Source organism: Aythya ferina, assembly GCF_964211825.1.
Source record: "Aythya ferina genome assembly, chromosome: 3".
In the NCBI taxonomy this organism is placed as follows: Eukaryota; Metazoa; Chordata; class Aves; order Anseriformes; family Anatidae; genus Aythya; species Aythya ferina.
In genome coordinates, this window is record NC_140298.1 from 21,703,377 (window position 1) to 21,727,085 (window position 23,709).

The window sequence follows — 23,709 nt, forward strand, 5'->3', positions numbered from 1 at the left end:
ACACTACCACTTACAAGTGCTATCACCTCAAGCTTAACAACACTAAACCGTTCAATTTCATTCAAGCCAAATATCTGAAAACAAACAGAAATGCTTACCAATACTAGCATGGTCAACAATTGTATCCACATCCTGCAAACCCCACTTCTTATAAGCCAATGGTGGCGGCTGAACATTCTCATTGCCAGATGCTGCAGCTGACAAAATTTGATAAAACACAGAAAAACCTCTACTGAGTCAAAGACAAAGCAATAGCATAATAAAGGAAAAAAAAATGAGAAGATTTTAAGTTTATGTTTAGAATGTGCAAGACAGTCAATATCACTCAGGCAACTTGCACTCTGAGGACATTTTCTGTTGTGGAAGGAATCTGCAAAGATGCAATAGATGCATCCACATTAAAGGACAAGCAAGGAAGATACAAACTTCACCATGATTTGATATCTGACAAACCTAAGTAAATTTCATGTAGTGTAATGTTCTATTAACAGACTCAGAAATAAGTATTTCCTCTTAAACATACCTCTTGCTACCTGATTGCGACATGCGCGAAGGGACTGAAAGAGGCTGAAACCATCAATTGTCACTATTGCTGCTGGATACAAGATACTTAGTTCTTCATTCTGTGAAAGCAAATGGGAGAAGACAGTTACTGTTCTAACAGTACAAACTAGAAAAGAAGCTGTTAACTACACAAAAAAAAGCATTACAACCAAAGAGTTAATTTCTAACAAGCCCCAGGCAGCAAAACCACTAAAATTAAGTATTAACACTGTCCCATATACGAACAGTTATTTAAAGCCCATCATTTTATATATTTTTTTTTTTTATCTTGTTTCAGTGACTTATGTTTGGTTAATATATTTTATGTCTTAGAGAGAAAACAAAAGTTACAGCAGCTTGTGAAGGCCACAGAAAGACACGTTTATCTAGAATACAACTGTCAAGGTTTTACAAACAAAATTAGCAAAGGAGATTAGTATCTGAATTACCAACCCCTTGGGCACAAAAATGTCATATAAATTGGAAGATTCAAATTCCTTAATCTTTCCGTATTTCAAAACTGAACGTCATACTAAAAATCACATGAGCATCTGCATAAAGCAAGCTTGGAAGTTTTTGTAACTTCATTAGTTTTCTGCATAAAGCATGTCAACTCAGCCAAGAGCAAAGAAAGATGACTTTTCTACTAAATAGCCTGAGGTCTACAAAACCTTCTCTATACAGGAAATACTCAAAATTACATGCAGATTCTTAGCACCACCTCCAATAAACACTTTTTTTTTTAAATTTCCACTATCTTCTCTGTGAAGCACGTGCTTACAAATGAGTATATGTAGCTCTTGGCATCTATCAAGATGTGTTTTCTCCTTTCATCAATATATTATCATATTTTGTGCACATAAATGAAAAAACAGGAAATGAATGAATCCTTCCTTTGCAACACTGTCACAGACAAAACAGAAACAAATCTACAGAGCAAACTCAAAAAGTAAAAGAAAACTTGAATCCTCTAACTATACAAGCAAAAATAGTTCTAGAACAAGAAATTCATAGTCTCTTGTTCCATAGAATTTTCTACCCATCAAACACTGGTAAAGGATGTAGAGGATTCACAGAGAAGACTCCCTTCCATACCCCTTAACATTGCCACTTCGCTTTTGAAATAATCTGACAAAACCTGTTCTGTGACACCAGGATGCCTGGGAATTTCATAGGTTCTGCACTTAAGCTGCAGGACAGGATCTTCATTTAGAAGCTGTGCAAGAAGCAGTACTCCACTCTAAAAGAGAAAGAATAGTGAGTGTGAACAATATTGTCCTTTTTTTTTTTTTTTTTTTTTTTTTTTTTTAAGGGAAGGCAAAAATCAGTAACTACAGAAATAGATATTTTATAGAAATGTTTATTACAGTTTATTACCTTGTGGGCCTGCCATGCTGAGAAACATACCTCAGTATAAAAACGAACATAGCCAGAGGTGAAGCCAACCACAATGCAGGTCCAGTCAGGACGACCTGTGGAACTCCTGTTTCACAAAGACATACCAGAAGTTAAAAATAAATCCTGTTCTAAGCTGCAGACGTAAGCGTAATTAATATAAGGAGACTGACAATGCATATTCACACGAATATCAATTCTTACCTCTTTTGACTTGCCAGTGGGATACATAATACACTACTCACACATTCACTAGAAACAGAAAGATAAAACAAATAAGTGCATTTTATCCTCCAGTTGTGAAAGTTTGCTCTACATGACAGATCTTGCCAAATCAGGATTTTTAATATTTTAAAAAAATATTAACTCAGCACATAATTTATCAAATTCATACCAAAAAAGGCAAAAAAAACCACTTTCATTTAAAAAATGCTTTAAATTACAAGTTCACATGAACAGTGCCCAAATAGATTGCATAAGTACTTACTGCACCTTTTTAATGTTCTTTCATCATTCACAGACTGATTACTCTGACAATACTTTTCAGTAAAGATTTAAGTCAAACGACACATATATAAAGGAAAATACATTTGTTCTGATCTGTATTGATATATACCAAGTCTTAAAAAAAAAATTGAACCATGCTTATCAAAATGTACTTCAGAAGTACATTATGTAATTGAGTAAGATTTTACATCCACCGCATTTCACCACTTTATAATTTGAGAGCATTTCAAGAGCATGGTCTTCTCAGCTACAGAAGAATCTGAGCACATTCAATGTAAGGCAGGCAGGGCATGCAAAAGGCAAGCAGAAGGGCAGGCCACAATATTTCAAATCAAAAGTTATTTAACTGTTACCACAATAGGAAGTTTTCTGGGGAAACACAAGCAGTACAGAGGTTTTGTGAAAAAGCATATACATTCAAGATGACATTCCAAACATCACTTTAAGCATAAATGCCTGCAGTATTGTAGATTATTTGCATTTGAGGTCGCCTTCACTCCCCATGGAACAATTAAATTACCAGGCTAGACAATTACAGACAGAAGCTTTCTAAATGCAAGTTTAACATGAGTTGCAACACAATCGCAGCTCAGTGAAATCTCATCTTTAATAGGAAAGCTTAGCCACCACAGGGCATTTTCAGGTGAAGGCAACTCTGGGCAAAAAATTCAAGTCTTCAGACAATCTGACAGTATCTGTTATATTTACACTTACCCAGAAATAAAACCCTCACCTACAGGACACCCTTAAATCAAGCCACAGCAAATATAACTGTTTATCTAAACAAAGCTACCCATTCCAGTATGACAGCATCTCTTGGGGCTCTGACAATATTAAGACCCCAGAGTTCGCTTTTTTTTTTTCTTTGTATTCAATAAAAAATGACAGGGTAATTTCAGATAGGGAAAAGTCCTAAACAGACACACCATAAAACAGTTCAAATATATGGCAGCAGCAAGCTTATTTTTACAGATTGGAGATAGACTGGTTAAGTCAGTGCCTCCTACAGAATAACAGAAGGTTGATGCCAACGGTCATGTTCAAAGGCAGGCAGCAACTCAAGACTGCAAACTCCATAAGGAAATCCAAATCCTATTCCATATGGGAGATTCCAGAAATCATCAGTCTGGTTATCTGAAGACAAATCTAGCAAAAATTTCATATAAACACCACATGTATGACCAAGGCAAATTTTCCAAGTCCTCTTAATGACTTAGAGCCTAAAACCATTTCAAAACATGACAGAAACATGTAAAAGACTATTTACTATGGAGGTCAAAGATGCAAAGCATAGATGAAATTCAATGCTTCTAAGAAGATTAATACATTAAAAAGCATGTTAATGTTGATCACTGTTTGTAACTACGACTGACTTCCTAATTAAAGAGCTGACTTTCTACTTGCTTTAGGTTTTGAAAATGTGAAGAAGAATTTCTAAAACTTCATACATTTCCAGTTACAACATGCCCTGACATAATACCATCTAATCCATAATAAATAATCCATAATAAAAGAATACATATACTTCTATCTTCCGGTAACAGGAACTTGTAAAAAGCTTGATAATCCAGATTTGTTCAGAATGCCTAAGTTATATGGAAATACAGTGATTTGCAGAGAGCATTTCTCAATTTTATGAACTTGTCTTCAGATATCACACTGCCCATGAAGAGTGACCTATGCAGACAAAGGTCACACAACTTACTAGTGTTGTTTTCAACATTAAAATGTATAAAACCGTGAATGTGCTTGGATAAAAGCCAAAAAACTATATGCTACCAATTATTAAATACAAAAACATTTTAATCACAACTACATTTCAAGACCTACCCTTCTTCAACATTCAGAGAGCCACTCCAGCCAACAGCATACTGCATTTCTTCTTTTCCCTGGTCACTGTGCTTCCATTTAGCTGCCATTAAAAACAGATAGCATCTATTGAACTGTAATGTCTTGCATCTCACAGATATAATTCTATTCTTAAATCTTTGCTTCTGTATAACACATCCTACCACACTTATTTTAAGCACCAATTAGATACCTTGAAGACTGTAAATAGAACACTTTTTACTATCTTTTCTTTAGCAATCTTGTCTCTTACAAACTCAAATAGAACATTATGCTGTTACAATCCTTCTGAACACTTGGTTTTGTTCGAAAACCTACATACAATAACACCCGCTTCCTGAAATTTTAACAGGTTCAATTAATATAACAGGCATCTTTGGGATAAAAGTATTAAGCAAGGGCAAGCTTCTTCTGGAATGATTACTGAAGTTGAGCTCAAACAGATAGCAAAACTTTAACTCCCCAAAACAGGCATGGGAATCCTACACTAAATCTGACATCTTTTAATGATCGCATCATAACCAAGGTTAGAAAACGCTACGCTTTCTTATTGACAGGGTTGAATTGCAACTGACATTTTACTGTTGAATCATCTTCCAGTTTCAAATGTACAACTCACGTTGCGTGGGATTTGTCTGACGCCTAAAACTTGAGACACAGGGACAATCTACCACTGCCATGTGGTAGGTACAGTTACTACAGAGCAGTTCAGCCGCAGCAGTTCTCTAGCAGGTGAGCTAAAGTATCTACTTATTCTTGATCCATTAGGAACTTTCTGAGGAGTACCACTGTCATTTTATTTTCTGTGAAAAATTAGCAACTAACCTACATGTTTTTTAGAATATATAATGGCACGTAACTCCATTTGCAGCATGACAAAATAACGCACATTTGCTTATTCACGCAACTCCAAGCTTCAACAATTTTTTGTGTGTGTGTGTGTGTGCATGGTTTTGTTTTTAAAGGATATTAAAGAATCACAGAATGGTTTGGGTTGGAAGGGACCTTAAAGATCGTCTAGTTCCAACTGCCCTGCCATGGGCAGAGAGGGACACCTTCCACAAAATCAGGTTGCTCAAAGCCCCATCCAACCTGGCCTTAAACACTTCCAGGGATGGGGCATCCACAGCTTTTCTGGGCAACCTGTTCTGGTGCCTCACTACCGTCAGAGTGAAGAGCTTCTTCCTTATACCTGATCTACATCTACCCTCTTTTAGTTAACGCCATTCCCCCTTGTTCTATCACTACGCTCCCTGACCAAAAGTCCTTCCCTATCTCTCCTTGTAGGCCCCCTTTAAGTACTAGAAGGCTGCTGTAAGTTCTCCTCTTCTCTAGCCTGAACAACCCCAGCTCTCTTAGCCTGTCTTCATAGGAGAGGTGCTTGAGACCTCTGATCGTCCTCATGGCACTTCTCCAGACCAGCTCTAACAGGTCTGTGTCTTTCTTATGCTGAGGGCTCCAGAGCTGAATGCAGTTCTCCAGGTGGGATCTCATGAGAGCAATGGGGAAGAATAACCCCATAGCATTAGGTTTCCCAGCATCAAGCACATATACCACCAATTGCACGTGTTAAGAGAAATACCCCAGGCATTAGCACATTTGCAAATGGAAGATGGCTGATCAAGTGTTTATATAGTATTCAGGGTACCTCTAAAAACAGTTTGAGAACTCTGCTTTAGAGTAGAATAAAAAGCCACACATTCTTCAGGATGGAGAAGAATTTTCTATCAGACAATCCACCTCAATTTTCTCACCTTCAAGTGTGACTCAGTTGATTTTTTTCAAAGGAGAAGAAAAATAAGTTAAAATATTTTAGTAAGGGTAAAACTAACAGAAATGTTTTGTTTTGCTTATTGGGCATGATTAATGTCAACAGTGCTGATTAACAGGGTATTTATACAGCATATTTTGGATTTAATTATTAATGATTAAATATTTTTCTCAGATAACACTATAGATGAGAAATAAGGACAAAATAAGTAACTTAGCAAGCAATACCTAGAAAATGCACAACAGCTACTACAGAACATTACAAAATTCTTCAAAATATGACTTGGGAGGGTAAGTAGACAGGAGAAAAAAAAACAGATCTCACTACTATTAAATGTACTAGCACATATACTTAGTAGAATGTATACTTACACACTAAGAAAACTGCTTTCTGCTCATTGGCTATTACCATCAGGTCATTTGTTGGTGACAAGGATAACACACAGTCTTGAAGCCAGTAATTTTTCTGGTTCTTGGAAGCAGATTCCTCTTCTTCCTACAGGTAAAGCTTTAGTTAATGCATGCAATCATTTTTACATACAGAAACACCTCTAAGATTCATGACACTCTGACTTGCTGTCAATACCAGTGCTGAATGCCCAATCACCTTTCAAGTTGCTGGCCCTCCAACGTGCATAAAAAGCCATGATACACTAAAAGGCAACCTTGCACAAATTATATCTGCATGTTTGCACATCAGAAAACAGAAAACTCCCCATTGGGAGTTTAGATTGTAAGTAATATTTATTTGGGGTTGTAGTGGGTTTACGTGGCAAGGTTTTGGTAGCAGGGAGCCATAGGGGTGGTTTCTGTGAGAAAGATCTAGAAGCTGCCCCATGTTTGGGAAGGGCCCCATTGTTTTCCAGATCCGAGCCAATAAGCGATGCTGTTTTGCGCCTCTGTGAGAGCATATTTAAGACAGGGAAAAAACGCTGCGCCACACAGCAGCCGGGAGAGTCAAGGGAGTGAGAGAACAGCCTTGCACCAAGGTCAGTGTAGAAGGAGGGGGAGAGGTGCTCCAGGCGCCGGAGCAGAAGTCCCCTGCGGCCTGTGGTGAGGACCATGGTGAAGCAGGATGTCCCCCTGCAGCCCATGGAGTACCACGGTGGAGCAGGGTTCCACGCTGCAGCCCGTGGAGGAGACCACGGTGGAGCAGGTGGCCCTGCACCGACGGAGGCTGCCGCCTGTGGAAGACCCCTGCCGGAGCAGATTCCGGGCCGGACCTGTAGCCCGTGGAGAGGAGCCCACGCAGGAGCAGGTGATCTGGCAGGAGCTGCTGCCCGTAGGGGAGCCAGGTTGGAGCAGTTTTCTCCTGAGGGATGGACCCCATGGTACGGACCCATATCTGGAGCAGTTCTGGAAGAGCTGCTGCCTGTGGGAAGCCCACGCCAGATCAGTTCATCAAGGACTGCATCCCGTGGGTGGGACCCCACAGCACAGGGGACGAGAGTGACCGAGAAGGAGCGGCAGAGAAGAAGTGCTGTAGACTGACCATAACCCCCATTCCCCGTTCCCCTGCGCCGCTCGGGGGGAGGAGGTGGAAGAGGGTGGATGGGGGGGGGAAGGTGCTTTTGTTTTTTTTTTTTTTTCCTTTGTTTTCTCACTTCTCTCGCTTGTTAGTTGTAGGCAATAAATCTTACTATCTCCTTATGCCGAGTCTGTTTTGCCCGTTACAATAATTATTGCGTGATTTTCTCGTCCTTATCTCAATCCTTGAGCCCTTTTCACATATTTTCTCCCCATTCCTCTTTGAGGAGGGGGAGTGAGAGAGCGGCTGTGGTGGAGCTCGGCTGCCCACTCGAGCGGAACCACGACAGGGGTCTTCCCTTCTACAGTTCAAACACAGCAAAAGCTTTAGACTATATTTATTAGCAAACTATATGGTTCGCAGCAGTAAAGTACAAATCTCAGTTTAAGCTAGCTTCAACCCAGACTTTGTAAGAAACGCCTGAGGATTAAGTGAAGAGCTAGTTGTTTTCACCTACAACTCCCTAAAGTGAAGTAACAGGAAACTCCTCTATTAAAAAAAACCAGCTACTTCACACACTGACCAATGACCCTGCACTCTCTATGCATTATTACACTTATTACACCTCATTGCTATGTGTGAATTCTACATTTCCCTCTCAGCTGTATTCCTGGTGACAGCAAAAAGGACCAGAGGGATCAGCATGGAGCTGGGACAGGAAAGGTTCAGACTGGGTGTTAGAAAGGTTCTTTACTGATAGCAGTCCGGCACTGGAACAGGCTCTCCAGGGCAGTGGCCATGGCACTGAGCCTGCTAGAGTTCAAGAAGCGTTCGGTTCTGGTTTTTGGGTCATCTCGAGCAGACCCAGGAGTTGTACTAAATGATCCTCATGGGTCCCTTCTAGCTTGAAATATTCTATGATTCTATGAAAGGCTCTAGGAAAAGATCCGTGCATGACAAGAGATTGGCTTCTTCCCACTCCTATCCATCATCACTATGAATGGCCTAGTCCTTGCCTACGCAATATCAACAAGAGAAAGTTCCTTGCAGAAAGGCAATCCTGTCATGAAGTCACAAAAAACTTTTTCCTTCCACAGAAAATGTACAGTCATGCAACCTCAGCAGGGATACCTGAGGTTACAAGACTGCAGTCCCAATTGCTAACAATTTTTATCCAGGTATTTCTAACACACAGAGCACACTGGCATTTTTCAAGACTTTACAAAGAGATAGTGATAATGATTTCCTGGGACACTCATGATTTTAACTCCTTGTGACAAAGGTAAACGTATTAAGTGCAAAAACACATAACCAGAAACCAAAGAAAATCCCTGCAGTTATTTTTAATGTAATGTGTTTCAAACTGAGGAAATAGAAACCAAAATCAAAGACTTGTTTAAAGATTAAAAAGAATTAAAATACCTCAGAATTCAAAAATATCTGTATGCATAAACAGGTAACTTGAAACATAAAAGACTTAAAATATGGCCAACACACTACTGACAAAGGTGTTAAAACAGGAAAAGTTAAGTTAACTTAAAAAGTCAACTTGTTAGCTTCCTAAAGTTAACTTTAAAAGTTAACTTAACTTGTAAAAAGCCTACTTAAAAAAGTGAAATACAGCATTATTAAAATCAGCTCTTAAAATGAGATTTCAGCATCACCATCCCTACTAAATAAGAAATCAGTTGCATAAAAAGACACCTTACAGAAGAATCTTTAAAAAAAATTAATGTCTTTGTAAAAGTTCCATGTTGTCTTTGTGAAAGTTCCATGATACAGATACTTGTTCAGGTGACGAATAATTCCAAGAAGAGATGCAATTTATGCTACCTCTAATGTTTTTAAAACTATTGTTACAATATTGTAACAGAAATATTGTAATATATCTTTAGCAACATAACATTGTTATGTTATAACATAACATGTTAACATAACATTACAATAATAGTTCTCAACTCTATTCTAGACTGATGAACTCTGTTTTGGTGCGTGGTCTCTACTTCCACAAATATGCTTCTACACAGAATCATCATCTTTGTGTGGATGACAGTTCCTTCTTTCTTAAGAGTTTAACCTAGAACCACCAGCAATTTCGGATGGAAACAAATAAGCAGAGAGGGCTTCACATGCTTGGCCAGAAGCACTTACAGGACTTTAGCAAGAAGGGTGTGAACTACATTGCATAAGTTTGCCATTTTAAAAAGAAATGAGCATAAATGATGACAGTTACAGCTCAGCTACACCTGCTTGATCTATTTACATCGTAAGCAGAAAACATTGAGGCAATTACGAACATTATGGCACATGTAATAAAGATGCAGCCTGAGAAACACATTAATTTCATCAAAATTATAGTGGATTTGAATACCCATCCTATTCAAGAGTTTTTATGCTCCTTTCATTCCTTGACATCAGCTTGAGAGTGATTCATCCCTGGGAGAAACCATGCTCATTTTAACTTCTCACCTCAGTTGTAGTATGTTTCCCTGCTCAAGTAAATAGCTAAAAAGATGCCGTCCCACTCCTTGGGCGTACCTCCTGCATATTCAGACAATTACAACAGTTAAGAGTTTTATTAACAAGGTGAGGTCCAGATTCCTCAGTGTACCTCATTAGCTCTAACACGGACTTAATCAAGCAATGTTGTTCAGATGATTCATTCAGATGCGGAGGATTTCTGCAGACAGCTTTCCTAACAAAACATCGTATTCAAGTCAGCTGGCAGCTAAAAGTCTCTCAGCCTTACCAGCAATCTGAGACCAGCTGTGTTATTCCCAGCAGCAGTAGCTGGGCAGAGGGATGATTTCTTTCCCTTTAAAGAGCAACTGTTCTGCACCCATCCCGTATGTATAATTTTGTCTCTCCTGTAACATCATCCACACATCCCAACATAAGAGTACTTAATCACAACATAAGAGTACTCACTGCACAAGCATTATAAAGATGTTTATGTCAGTGGTTCTGGATTTAGGGGTTCAGTTTAGATCTTAAAAAAAAGATTATATTAGTTCTCTTAAGAAAATCATCAACTGAGCAGCATCAACACTGCTGAGAGGTAGACATCAAGGCAGTACTTGTCACCATTACAGTTTACTTCACACTACAGCATGAAATTCTGATAGTCTTACCTACAGACCATGCATTCACAAAGTTACTTAAGATCCGGGATAATGCACTTCAGGACTGGATGCGTTTCTCTACTAAAATAGAGTAATATGTTGTTCTGATTATGGTTGAAGGTACTGAGAATCATAGAATCATTTAGGTTGGAAAAGACCTCTAAGATCACCTACTCCAACCTTGTTGCTATCTCAAAATAAGCAGTACTCCTGAGGCTGTTGCAGTTCCCTTTTTATAAGCATCAGGTACCAGCCCACTCATTTATAAGGAAGCTCTCTTCCAAATCCCAGAAGAACATTTAGTTCAGTGTTTGTTCTCAGCATGGTATTTTTACATGCAACTGTGAACTAAGATTTTTCTAAGAGTAACCTAGATCCTGAGACTAGATGGATGAATTTGTCACTCCACAGTTACTGCTCAGAAGCTGCAGAGAAAATGGGACAGAATTGGACAGGCCTACTAACAACAACAACAACAAATTATATATATATATATATATATATATATGAAGTAGTTTATATTTATAAATATAAACTGAAGCTGGTTCTGTTGCCTAGTCCTTAATGTCTATGTTTCACCAAAGTTGAGGTGGATTTTAAATACTAATAAGATGCGTTGTTTTTACTTCCTCAGAAAGGACTGCAAGACTGTTCCCACCAAAGGGACTCCAAGCGAGACAAAAACAAGGCTTACTGTCTCTGGATAACTATAGGCAAAGACTAGGCAACAGCATCACAGAAAGAGAGAAAAAAACCTACAGAATACAAGAATGAGTAATTACCACAATAACTAAACCATTCAAGCTATATTTAGAAACAATTACGAGAGCAATGGACAAGAGCAGAAGCGTTTAAAATGCTGTTCAAGATCCATTTTAGCAAGTTGATAACTACCAAGGGGAAAAAAAAAGTAAACGCAAACAAGTAAAATAGTCCTTTAGAAAAGATAATTTTAGCAATCAATCCTCATAAATATGAACTTACAGGTTCTGGTAATTCTGCTTCATCCCAGGCTCCCCAGCCACCATCTTCCCAGTTCGTTGGTTTACCTGCTTTAGACAAAAAATATTTGTCACATGAATACAGCATAGGCAAGCAAAAATACAGTCAAAATGAACTGCCAACTGTTGTTTTCCTTTCCCCGTCAATGCATAATAACTTCAATAATAGCAGATACTAAACAAGTACTACAGGAAAAAAAAAAAACACCACTAAGTGGTAGAAATGGATCTCTTATTTCCACGTTTGAAACTATGAAAAAGTAATAACTAGACGATCTAATCTAAGTACAAATTGGAAATGGGCATAACAACACCCATGTTAAATTAATTCTGACAGACTGCATCTAGAACTCTGGATCACAACTGCTTACAGTGCCTGGTGCACCACATCGCTGAGACTTCAGTAGGGCCTCTGATTAATTTGTTCAGTAATGCACGCAATTTGGTCTTTTCTCAGTTTCTCCACAGCCATTTCAAGAGAGCCAAGATGAATTTCTAGTTATATACAGCAAACTGAAATGCAGAGTTGGGAGATAAGGACAAATACCCTGCGTGTCCACTTGACAAAAACAACAACAACAAAAAAAAAAAACTTTCTACAGCTGGTATACAGTTGGTATGGAGACCTAAGACCTTAGTGTAAAATTTAAGATATGCTTGATTTCTAATTGTTACAACTCCAAAGACAGCAAAAGTACTATCTTGTATGTATTAGTCACAGAGAGAAAATAAGGGTACAGTATGCACTTTCCAACCCTTCAAGACTTCATGTACCTGTCTGTGAGCATCAGACCAACTGCCGTAAGAAGCCCTGCAACATCCGAAGAACCATGTGCACACAATTTTATGAGAAATAATATTTCTGTACACGAGTAAGGTATCTTTCTTTCTTTAATGATGTGGGTTTTTTTAGTCAATTGCAGGATCAGCCAGTAGCAACATAAGTTCCTTTTATGAATGAGTGACTGCACACACAGAAATATACCTATGATAAACAAAGCACCAGAGACCAAGATGATGCAGATTCCACAACCACCCCAAAGCAGCCACAACAAAAGCTGACGCTGTGCTCTCTGAAGGCAAAAAGAGCACAAGGACATTGGCTATTTACCTCTCCGCAAGAGGAAAGAAAATCAGCTAGACACCAATCAGTTTCAATTATGTCATTCAGAAACCTCAGGGAATCCGCAAGCTTACAAAATAAATACCTGAGAAAACTGCAGTTTGTAGAGACAGGCCTACTTCTCAGTTGCCTTATAAGGGTTAACATAAGTCATATGTAAAAAACGTTTGAAATTCTTTCATCTAAAAACACATAACTTAATGAGAATTAAAAAGCATTAATTACTGCACAGGCAGTAAGGATTAAAAAAGTGGAGACTTCCTACAGTCGGTGAGTTCGGCACAGTTCTCAGCCATCACTGGCACCCACAAGTAGATAGGCATCGCTGCAGCAGCTTAAAGCGCCAAGTACTGAATGTTACTGCTGATGTTACAGCTGATGTTACTGCTTCAGATTTCATAAGACATCAAGACTTGCCTGAGGATTTCACTCAAGTTCTTCATTAACTTGTCATGGCTACATTGACCTTAAGAAGTAGTTTACGCATCACGTCTCAAATTTGCTCAGATTTAGTTTTAAGCAAGCCAAACTTTCCCATTTTGGATGGCCAAGCAGTATGGATAAGAAGGTTTGCATCTAGAAAGCTCCAATTTTAATTCCTCTAAAAACTCTGATTTCTTTAGAAGAAAAATAAGTAAATAAATAAAAATAAGAATCCAGTACAATAAAATAGAAATCTGTACTCTGTTTAAAAAGGTTTTTAAAGCTTTTGTATGGCTAATGAAAACAAAAGACTTCTTTAAACAATATTTTAGCTTATTTCTTAAGCTTTCCAGCAGTGCTGTTAAGAAGGTGTTTCACAAGGTTGGATGACAAAATGACTGTGTGAATAATCTTTGTTAAAATTGAAACATCTGCACCATCTACAGAAGGGGTGAGTCAGCCAGTTTTACCGCATCATTGTCAATACAAAGCTGACGGCACCGCTATCTCAGGCCTAACTATAAAAGCTTCCAAGGGTCAAAGCCTCATCTTGTGCTTCAGCTTGAGAATTTTCCAGTCTACAAAATATAAAGGACAATTACAGCAAATACTGTTGAATATAAACTGCAAGAAGAAAGCAGTAACCAACTTCAGTATTTAGGTTAAGGTAGTGCCGTGGTTTTATTCATCTGGGCAGCTGAGCTCCACCACAACTGCTCTCTTACCATCCTCAAAGGGAAAGGGGGAGAAAATATGATGCAAAAGGCTCAAGGGCTGAGATAAGGACAGGGAGATCACTCAACAATTAGCGTCACAGGCAAAACACACTCAGTGTAGGGAGATTAATGAAATCTATTACCTATTACTAACAAGCTAGAGAAGTGAGAAACAACAACAAAACTAAAAACACCTTCCCCCCATCTTCTACCTCCTCCCACCAAGCAGCACGGGGGAATGGGCAATGGGAGCTGCGGTCAGTCCCTGATGCTTCATCTCTGCCGCTCCTTCTTGGTCACTCTCTGTCCCTCCCATGGGATGCTGTCCTTCCCAAACTGATCCTCTGTGGCTTCCCACAGGCAGCAGCTCTTCAAGCACTGCTCCCACATGGCTCCATCACACAGGGTCCATCCCCCAGGAGCAAACTGCTCCAGCACAGGTCCCCCACGGGTGGGCGGCAGCTCCCCCCAGACCCCTGCTCCTGCGTGGGCTCCTCTCCACAGGCTGCAGCTCCGGCCCGGGGCCTGCTCCTGCGGGGGCTCTCCATGGGCCGCAGCCTCCTCCAGGCCACATCCACCTGCTCCACCGGGGGCTCCTCCATGGGCTGCAGCGTGGAGATCATCCAACACTGTTTATTGGCTCGACCCTGGGCAGCAGTGGGTCTCTTTGGAGCCAGGTGAAATTGGCCCTTATCTAACATGTGGCAGCCATATCAGACACTTCACCTATGCACTGAAACAGTGAGTGAAGCAGGGTATTAAGCAACAGACAACTAAACTCTGAAACAATGACCAGAGAAGCTGAGGGACACGCCTGTACCTTACTCCACCAAAGCACAGTGTAGTTCACTGGCGCCAGTGAATCACACAACATCCCACAGAAGCTGTCAGCTTGCCAAAACTGTCCTGTGCACCAGCACTTGATAACATTGGTCAAGCGAGAGATGACTCGGTATCCAAGTTGCCTGTAACAAAGATTTTGAATCGTTCCCCCACAATTTCCTTTAGTAGTATTGTAGATCAGAAAAAGCAACTGTAGAATGAGACACCAATAATAATCAACACTAAACAACTCTTGAGTTGTAACGTTCATTTTTCAAGTCCACTGTTGGGAGATCAAGCTCTGTTGTGCAAGCCTACATTTCCATTACCTCTATCTCAGACCAGTAACGGATGTCTGGTATATAGTTCTCCCTAATAAAGCAGCAGCAGTTAACAAAGAGCAGCAGCAACATGACAGATTTTGCTTTATTGCAGAGACTGCAAAAACAGAAGTTCATCTACTGGGTCTATAAAAACTACTTCATTCTTCAATTTGAAGCATTCAAGCAGTAAAACTTTATCATCAGTGCATCTGAAACTTTAAAGGTGCCCCCTATGCTGCACATTTGCAAAATTGATGCTAAAGCATAAGAGACTTTGTTTCAAGCATATTTATCATAAACTTAAGACCCAAAAGAATAGTTTCTATACTGAGGAGCATGTTGTTTAAAAGACGTGAAAACAGGAAAGAAACTTTAGCAAGAGATCTAGACTACTGAGGTTTACCTAGCATTTAACACATCAAATTCAATATGTAAAGTGTTTTTACTCAGTCTAAGACTTTCTTCCTGAAGTGCAGAATGTATCCGAGTACAGAGAAGTGCAGAGAAGGTACCAGAGCAGTCTGTTTGTCCAAGCTGAAGAGCTCCTCTTGGAAACCAGACCCCCAAAGCTCAACATCATACTACCCCTAACTGCATCAATAGAAGGCTTTAGAACAAGCAAGTTAATAGATTTTTTAAATACGAGAGAAAATTTAATACACACACGAGATAATCTGTCTTCAATAGGTTTGTATATGTTGTCTGTAAAGTATCAAGCTGCATCAGGTAAAAATCTAACATATACAATCTTTTTGCATATAAAAATGATAAATAAAACCAAGTCATACCAATTCATTTCATACATTAATTTCATGTGTACAGTTTGATGAGTTTATGATCTTTCAGTTTCCTTCTCATCTGTGCCTTAAGAACTTATGAAATTAATATGTAACAATTTCTTGTAGAATTATTAAGTGAAGAGTTACAGATTCTTTTCTACATGTATGTACAGCTAATCTGATATCACCAGGTTGCATAATAAGTGAAGAAATACCGGTTTCTTTTCTGTATGGGCCACGGAATTTTAGAAATGGTTTTAAATCTACTTGCTATTCAGTAATCAGAGGACATTTTTCCTCAAAGTTCCCCTCAAGTGGGAACTGTCAGATATACTAGACAGCCTTGCCAGCATTACTAGCAAACCCTTTCTGAGATCAGTATTATGTTTACTCTTTCTTATCACTTCAAATGTCCCTAACAAGTGAAAAAAGAAAAGATGACATTCAAGCTAAATTAGCTCACTAATCTGAAAAAGAAATTGAGAAACATTTGGAACAATTTCTCCTCTAGATGGTCACAATTGCTTTAACTTTTTTTTTCACTGTTTAAAAATCAATCCATGTACTACACAGCTTTTTCTTTTTTTAAATAATGTTGCAAATTTCTATGCTTTACAGTTATAACTTAACCCTAAAACCAAAGTCTAAGGTACCATTGAAGGGGAGGAACCTCATGATACTACACAGCACAGGATACAAATTAAACACACGATATCCAAAACACGGTATTTCATCTTTCTTTCAAATGAAAGTCACAGATCAGGTTATTGCAAGAAAGAAGGAAGAATATCCAGCTAAGGAGATGTTAAAGTTGCAAAAAAACGTCACACGTGAAGATGGTTTGGACAAAGCACTCTGATGCCACTCTGTCATGTGCTGAGAACATCACTTAGTCTTTCCAGTACCTCAGAGCATATTAACGGTTATGCACGAAACATAATGCAGCAATAATATTTTTGATATTTTACATGAATACAGACATGGAAAGAAAGGAAGCTTAAATGTGTATGATGAAATCTGGATAGAGAGAATCTGACTGAAAATGCAGTACAGAAAAGACTGTCAGAAGGCACTTCAAGAGGAATATACCAAATTCAATAAGAGGCACACAGAAACACTTAAGAACCCTGCTGATAAAAGCAGTTTAGAAATTAATTTGTAATGCATTTTTTTTCTTTTTAACCTAGTTTCAAACTCTGAAATAAAAAGCCTGGCTTTCCGTATTTCTGAATTAAATTAGCTGATCCTGATAAAGCGAAGTGCATAAGCACAACTCCGAAGATGAAGTTTCGAGGAACCGAGCAGAAGAGCGTTTTTCAGGACACTGTCAATTTAACACTGCTGGATTGTGCAGAAGAACTCTTTTACCAACATTCAGCTATCATTCCTACTGTAAAAAGAGGAACAATAAATAACCCACATAAGGGTCAAAACATCCCCCGCACTTCCAACAGCCCGAGCCCCACTCCAAAATAAGCAGAAGCATCTCAGAATTGTACACTGGGCCGTGAGCCGCCCTGAAGTGACACACGTGTTATCAGACACATAGGCATCACTGCTTGGGAACTCCCAAGGAGTAGTGGTGTTTTGTTTTGTTTTGTTTTGTGATGAATTTCATTGATGTAGTGGGAAATAAACGCATTTGGGAACTATAAATATCTGCAAACCAGATTTTTTGTTTTGTTTTGTTTTTGTTTTCTTTCATATTAACACCTCCAAACTCCAGCAAAGCACCAGTCTTAGCTGGCTATGGCACTAAACTGCTGTCATCAAGTCTATCAAGAGATTTAAAATGCACAGTTCAAGCTCAGTGTCTATTAGAACAGGCACATGAATTCCTCAAACAAATTATAAACATTATAAAAAATGCTATGCCTTATTGCTCGGTTTTCTGCTCTTTGCAGTTATACATCCATCAATTTCTTAATACTAGAGTTCTGTTATGCCTGTGAAGTTTGATCATATTTTGCAAATTGCATGGATTTAATGATTTTTTTAATTCACATGCAATGTTTTATTATAGACAGCTGTATAATGGAGTTAACCGTCACAGCTGTTCTTTGATCTGGCCAATACATCATCCAAGAACATCTTCCCCACAGCAAGCTGTCAAATTAAATGCAATACAAATACTTCCTATCCCTAGTATTTGCACACTGGAGGCAGCAGTCTTCAAAGCCACTTAGATACCACTAGGCTCAGGCTCCACAGAGGATTCATGCTTCATTATCAGCAATAACTTTTCCCAAGAATCATCATCATGCTTAAGAGTCCCATTCTTCATTAAAATGTGAAATGGCATTCAAACTCTTTTTTTCCCTCCTAGAGAATAAAGGGACAAGAACTCGTTATTAAGCACCATTAACCAGTTTGCTCCATAACACTGGCAAGATCTGCCCCAACACCTTTTATTCTAATACATCCGATAAAAAGTAGCTAAATGTTTTTAATCACAGCAGAGCAGTCATTATCTCAGGCAATGGACATTTAAGCATTGTACTATTAGGTGTTCCAACGTACGACTGCATAGTGCAAGCGGGGAGAAACACGTCAACCCTTCCTTCCAGTGCTTCCTGACCTGCTCCACTGGCACTTACAGAACTGACTTTGCATCAAGCTCAGAGGAGGACATAGTTATTTTTTCTTCCACTTTATCAGAAAAGTATATAATTTGCAAAAACTAGACAAACTGTTGGGTTACTGCAAAAGGTTAAGTGTAGTTGATAGGATGCTTTCTATTATCTTTTTCTACAGCTGAACGTGTTTAAATTTTACCTGCATAAAGGAAGAAAATATCTTAAAAAAAAATCTGCGTTTTTATTCTAAGTCAGTTACCTACATCCATATTTTTAATATACAGAGAACTTAAAAAAACCTTTTATAGTTAAGCCTAAATGTAGATTAGCTTAGTATGTTGTAATTAAATGAAACATGCTATGTTAAGCTACAGCTGTTTTATTCATAGGAAAGGTATCTAACTTCTGACCCTACAAGCTTTTAATAAAAGTCATAGTATCACATACTGATTTTAAAAGCCCCTTGCATTTTCACAAATATAAATATTTATATTTATATAATGAAAAACACTTTTACAGTGTTATATTTACATTGTTACATTTGCATGTTACATATTTACATTGTTCTGTGAAAAACACAGAGAACACTTTTACATTAATCTCTGTAGATTTTAGCATACCAAATAGTCACAAAAAGTATTTGTCAGTTTGCTCAGAATGAAAAAAATGGGCAATGCTAGAACAGCAGAAAAACTTAACTTCAGATGACAAGTTCTTTTTGTTTCTTAGTTGTTGAAAGAAAAAAAGATAGATAGCTTCTCAAAAAATCCAAAACCTGAAAGGTCCTGAAATCACCTTTGCAAAAACATTTTTTTTTACCCAAAATCTGACAGCAGCTATAAATAACTAACAAGTTAGGACAAAAAAATAAAATAAAATAAAAATATTTTTAAGTTATTGTTTAATAAAAACGTTTAGTATGTACTTTTTTTCCCTAAGGTTGTCAGCATTTTTCATTTAGCTATAAAGTTTAAAAACTAGTCAAGGAGTTTCCATACAAATGCAGACTAACTTTGAAAATAAAATAAAACCCCTCCACTTGTGGTTTCTTCATGGCAAAAAGTTCTTCCATGTGAGCCAAGTAACAGCCAAAGCATACAGCAGAGAGGAAGCAGAGTGATTTTGAACTGCCATGCAACAAGTCAGTTGCTTACATGGAAAAGTGAATGGATTAACATGCAGGTGAAAAACAGTAAAGGAACAATCAAAAAACAATTAGATATTTCCAGCCAGGGAAGCAACTCGGAGCACAAGACCTTGAGAGTAGCAGTGACTGTGGCAGATACACCATCTCAGCCTAACAGGAGTTCCCAAGCCTCGCAGCTCCAGTGATTCAGGTCCTTGGGCTGCAGAGCAGCAGCAATGCAGACTTCAAGAAACAAGTGTAAAAGGGAAAAAGATCTCCTATGCCATGCAAACAGATCTTTTTTTTTTTTCTAATTTCAGATACAACTTACTCGTTTCTAACTTAAGACACCTCTGCAAGTTGTACCAGTGTATGAAAGATGAATGCACTAATAATTTCTGCTTCAAAATGATGAGACCATATTCCTATGTAAAAGTCACTTTGAGAACTCTTACTCACGTTCATGCTCTTGAGCCAAGGAAATGGTTGCAGAATTAAAAAAAAAAAAAAAAAAAAAAAAAAAAGCTACAAATCTGAAAGACTCAGGTAAGTCTAAATTTTGAAAACTTCTAAATTCCAATACTCTGCCATGATGTCTGAACGACCACATATAAATATTCCTGAATACTATCTACTCATTAAAATGGATGAACAGTGCATTTTAGGATGTACGTTGTCCTTGATGCTACCATGTTTTGTGGTTTTCCAACACACTAAACGCTTCCTCTCTTCACAGCGGCCATTTGACAAATCCACACCACCGAAAGTATCCAGGTTGTTACTTTACACCAATTGGCCTTGCATGCGCTACCAAAAAAGAGAGAAACGCTTTAAAGGCATTCAACACAAGCTTTTAGAAACACAAACACGCTGCCATCTGTTGCTTCTACCTTCTGTTTCTACCAAGAGGCACAGACAGGATGCTACAGGTACCAGAACCCTTCCTTTCGATAGGGATGACACCGAAAGAGGAGCCATACGGAGCCTGGGCATGTTTTTTGGAGCATTGCAGCAGCAAAACAAGCACAGGTAGTGGAACATAAGTGTTTTCTACCAGAAGTTTTGAACAATCTAAGGTATGACAAGTAGGGGTGGTTATATAAAACTCTTGAGAATTACCCTATGCCAAGTGCACTTGAACAATAAAGTACACAAAGTCTAACCCTGAGCACAAGAAGACCATGGATAAAACAGGCTACGGTACGCGTACACAACTTTTGGTGGTGAATTCAACTGGCTGGACGCACACTGTTTTCTTAAAGCCTTCTAACAGCTGTTGTGTGACCCCTCCTCCTTCCCACCCCCTCCCAAACCTTGCACGTCTTCAACTCCGCCGCCTGCTGCTCCCCCTCGGCGCCCCGCGCACCAGCCCCGCGGCTATCCCTTGCACCACCTCGCCCTGCACCGCAGCCACCAGCCCCACGCAGCCCCCCTGCCCCTGCCGTCCTCCCTCCCTCCCTCCACCCCGCTGTGCAGCCCCGAGCCCCCGCCCCGCACTCACCGCCCCCCACGGCGCCGCCGTGCCGCCGCTGCGGGCAGAGGAAGTCCCGCGCCGCGCCCAGGTCCCGCAGGCGGCCGAAGGGGACGAGGGCACACGCCATGGCGCCGCCGCCCGACCCGGAACCGCTCCGCGCCGCCCTCCCGCACGGCACCGGCCGGGCGCCTGCGCGGGGCCCGCACCGCTCCCTCCGCCCCTCTGCTCCTCCTCCTCCTTCTCCTCCTCCTCATCCTTCTCCTGCTGCTGCTGCTGCTCCGCCGGGTGCCGACGTGGCCGCTCAAGGCGGGGCCGCCGCCTCCCGAAGACATTCGGAGCTCGGCTCGCCTCAGGGCCCCGGCCCGCCAGCGGCAGCAGCGGTGGGGATGAGTGGGATTTACTGGGGGCGCCGTCAGTTAGCACACGGCATCAAAAATCCCCCTCCAGGGCAAGGAGAAGAAAAGCGTGTGAGAAGAAGGCCAGGGGATGTTCTCCGAGCCTCAAAGGAAACGTGCTGTCCGCAGCCCTTCACAATTTTAAATAAATTCTACTTTACCGTGGCTTCTTATTACTGCAAATAAATCCTACTTTACCGTGGTTTCTTATTATTTTATGCTTATTTTTAGCATACTCAGTGTAGTTTGGGGTTGGGGGTAGGCTTCTTGGGTGCTGGTTAAAGACCATGCAAGACCGAGCACTGACTTATATTTTTATTCATAGAAGTTTCAACCCAAATCACCTCAGATTTTCCTGAAGGAACAGACCATATACACAGTCTGGGTATACTGTCACAGGCTATAACCTCTAGAAAATATGCGTCAAATTTTCCAATAACCTGTCTTCAACTTGTCCTGACAGCTTCTAATGTTCTCACCTGTTCTATTTTGCTGCAATAATCAGGACCCAGTAACAGTTTTGCCCTCAGCGCCAGCACGGATATTTATTTTTACATTTAAAATCTGTGGCTCCTTAGGCAACACAAGGGTTAGACGTGGATTTAAGCAGGTGAATAATCCCGCACCTATTCAGTTCAGAATGGCTGGATCCTGCGTTTTTCTGAACAGGCATAAAATTGCATGTTGTGTACCAAAGGAAGGAGGCTCTTGGAAATTAAGGTCACAGTGGGAAACGTTGAAAGCAACAGGTTTGGAGGAATGACTAATGACTTTAAAAACACTAATTAAACATATAAAGCCTATGGGAAAGAAAATAAGGGTAAATGTGTAACATATACAAAGTTGCTAGTAACACCAAGTAAACAAATAAAGAGCATGGAAGAAATTAAACAAAGAACATGGTTTGTCATTCTCTAGGGATACTTTCATCATCTAATGAAAATATCCTCCTCTGAGACTAGTAACTAGTAACAGTGTAAGACACTGTCATATCCCTGCCTGATTTGCTGTATGCAAAGAAGTTGTGTTACAAAACTGCCAAGATTCTAATTAATACATAAAATAAGGCAATAAATAATTCAACAAATGAATTAATATTTAAGACAGGATTGAGCTCTGATGAACCCATGTTATCACTTTGGGTACTGAATTACCTTTTGTGTGTTTGTTGTACCATTTTCAATACGTATTAATTTTAAAATATTCATTATAATTATATGTGAATCCATTAAAAAAAAAAAAACAAACTTTGAAAAAATAGTCATAAATACTAATCAAAATTCTGGAAGCCACTCAGATAAATGCTCAATCAATACCCAAAATTAACCATACACTTACAGTGACAACAATACTTTGCATTTATGTAGGTTCTGTCATCTGGAGCCCTTACTGCATTTTACAAAAAAAAAAAAAAAAGAAGTACTCTGAGTGAAACTGTTTTTCAGTGATGATCTCCACTTGTTGTTCATTCATGCTAGTTAGCATAAATAAATATGCAGAGTCCTGAATTTGGTCTTTGATAATAAAAGAAAATGAAACCAACCGTTTATTTAATAGCTATAGCAGACTCACATATACTGTCATCTCAGCTTGATACAAGCAATTACCTTCGGAAATATATCATATATGGCTTCCCAGTAACGCAGTTAGCCCTGTCTTGGGATATCCATATGCAAGCCTCTCTGTCTATCCAGTGGTTAAGGCGCTGAGCTCTTTGTTCAGAGCTCCCAGCAGGCACGTGGCAGAACTGGGGCAGGGCCAGAAGCATGAAGATTAAATAGTGCTGTTACAGGCAGATCGTGAAATGTAGTAAATGCTGCATTTGAAGAGCAGAAGACAGAAAAATGCCTTTGAAGACTATGTATGCCACTGGTATTTCTCTCTTCCTATAAAGTTCTTGCATACAGTGAAGTGCATTCTAGGCCCCAATTTGTGGAAGGAAAACAAAATACCAAAGAAATGACTTCCATTTAGTCACTAGGCCAGATGTTCTGACTCACAGCACATGCAAAAGAGGAGTGAAGACAGGGAGGGCTGGACAAGTACGTCTCTGGCTGTTCTGCGCTGGGTTATGTCTGGATGTGAACAATCTTTTTTCCACTCTGCATACTTAGGCACGCAAGCGTAGCAGCTCTAGTTGAGATTTATCTACAAGAGCCTACAAGGCTTAACAAAATTCTGTATATGCCCTGCCACAAATTCATCCTTTGAAATTTGTGGCAGTGTGGGAGTCATGAACATTAACATGCTCTTCACTGCACTAAAGATTTTATTCACAAATTGGTATAGAGAAATGTG

General features: G+C 39.5%; 1 protein-coding gene across 3 annotated transcripts in view; it reads right to left on the reverse strand.

Moving 5' to 3' along the window:
• RAB3GAP2 (RAB3 GTPase activating non-catalytic protein subunit 2) overlaps positions 1 to 21,188 on the reverse strand; it is a 48,317-nt gene extending 27,129 nt beyond the window's left edge. Inside the window, exons 1-9 of one of the 3 annotated variants that reach the window (XM_084512977.1) lie at positions 21,044 to 21,188; positions 11,638 to 11,702; positions 6,436 to 6,559; positions 4,276 to 4,357; positions 2,143 to 2,190; positions 1,951 to 2,026; positions 1,682 to 1,783; positions 524 to 623; positions 99 to 197 (exon numbers count right to left, since the gene is read on the reverse strand). In XM_084512977.1, coding sequence (XP_084369103.1) covers positions 99 to 197; positions 524 to 623; positions 1,682 to 1,783; positions 1,951 to 2,026; positions 2,143 to 2,190; positions 4,276 to 4,357; positions 6,436 to 6,559; positions 11,638 to 11,702; positions 21,044 to 21,143 — 796 coding nt within the window. In that variant the 5' untranslated portion in view covers positions 21,144 to 21,188. Of the gene's footprint in view, positions 1 to 98; positions 198 to 523; positions 624 to 1,681; positions 1,784 to 1,950; positions 2,027 to 2,142; positions 2,191 to 4,275; positions 4,358 to 6,435; positions 6,560 to 11,637; positions 11,706 to 21,043 lie in introns of all 3 variants that reach the window. The other 2 variants (XM_084512978.1, XM_084512976.1) reach the window with 2 other exon arrangements.
• Positions 21,189 to 23,709: the final 2,521 nt, after the last annotated feature.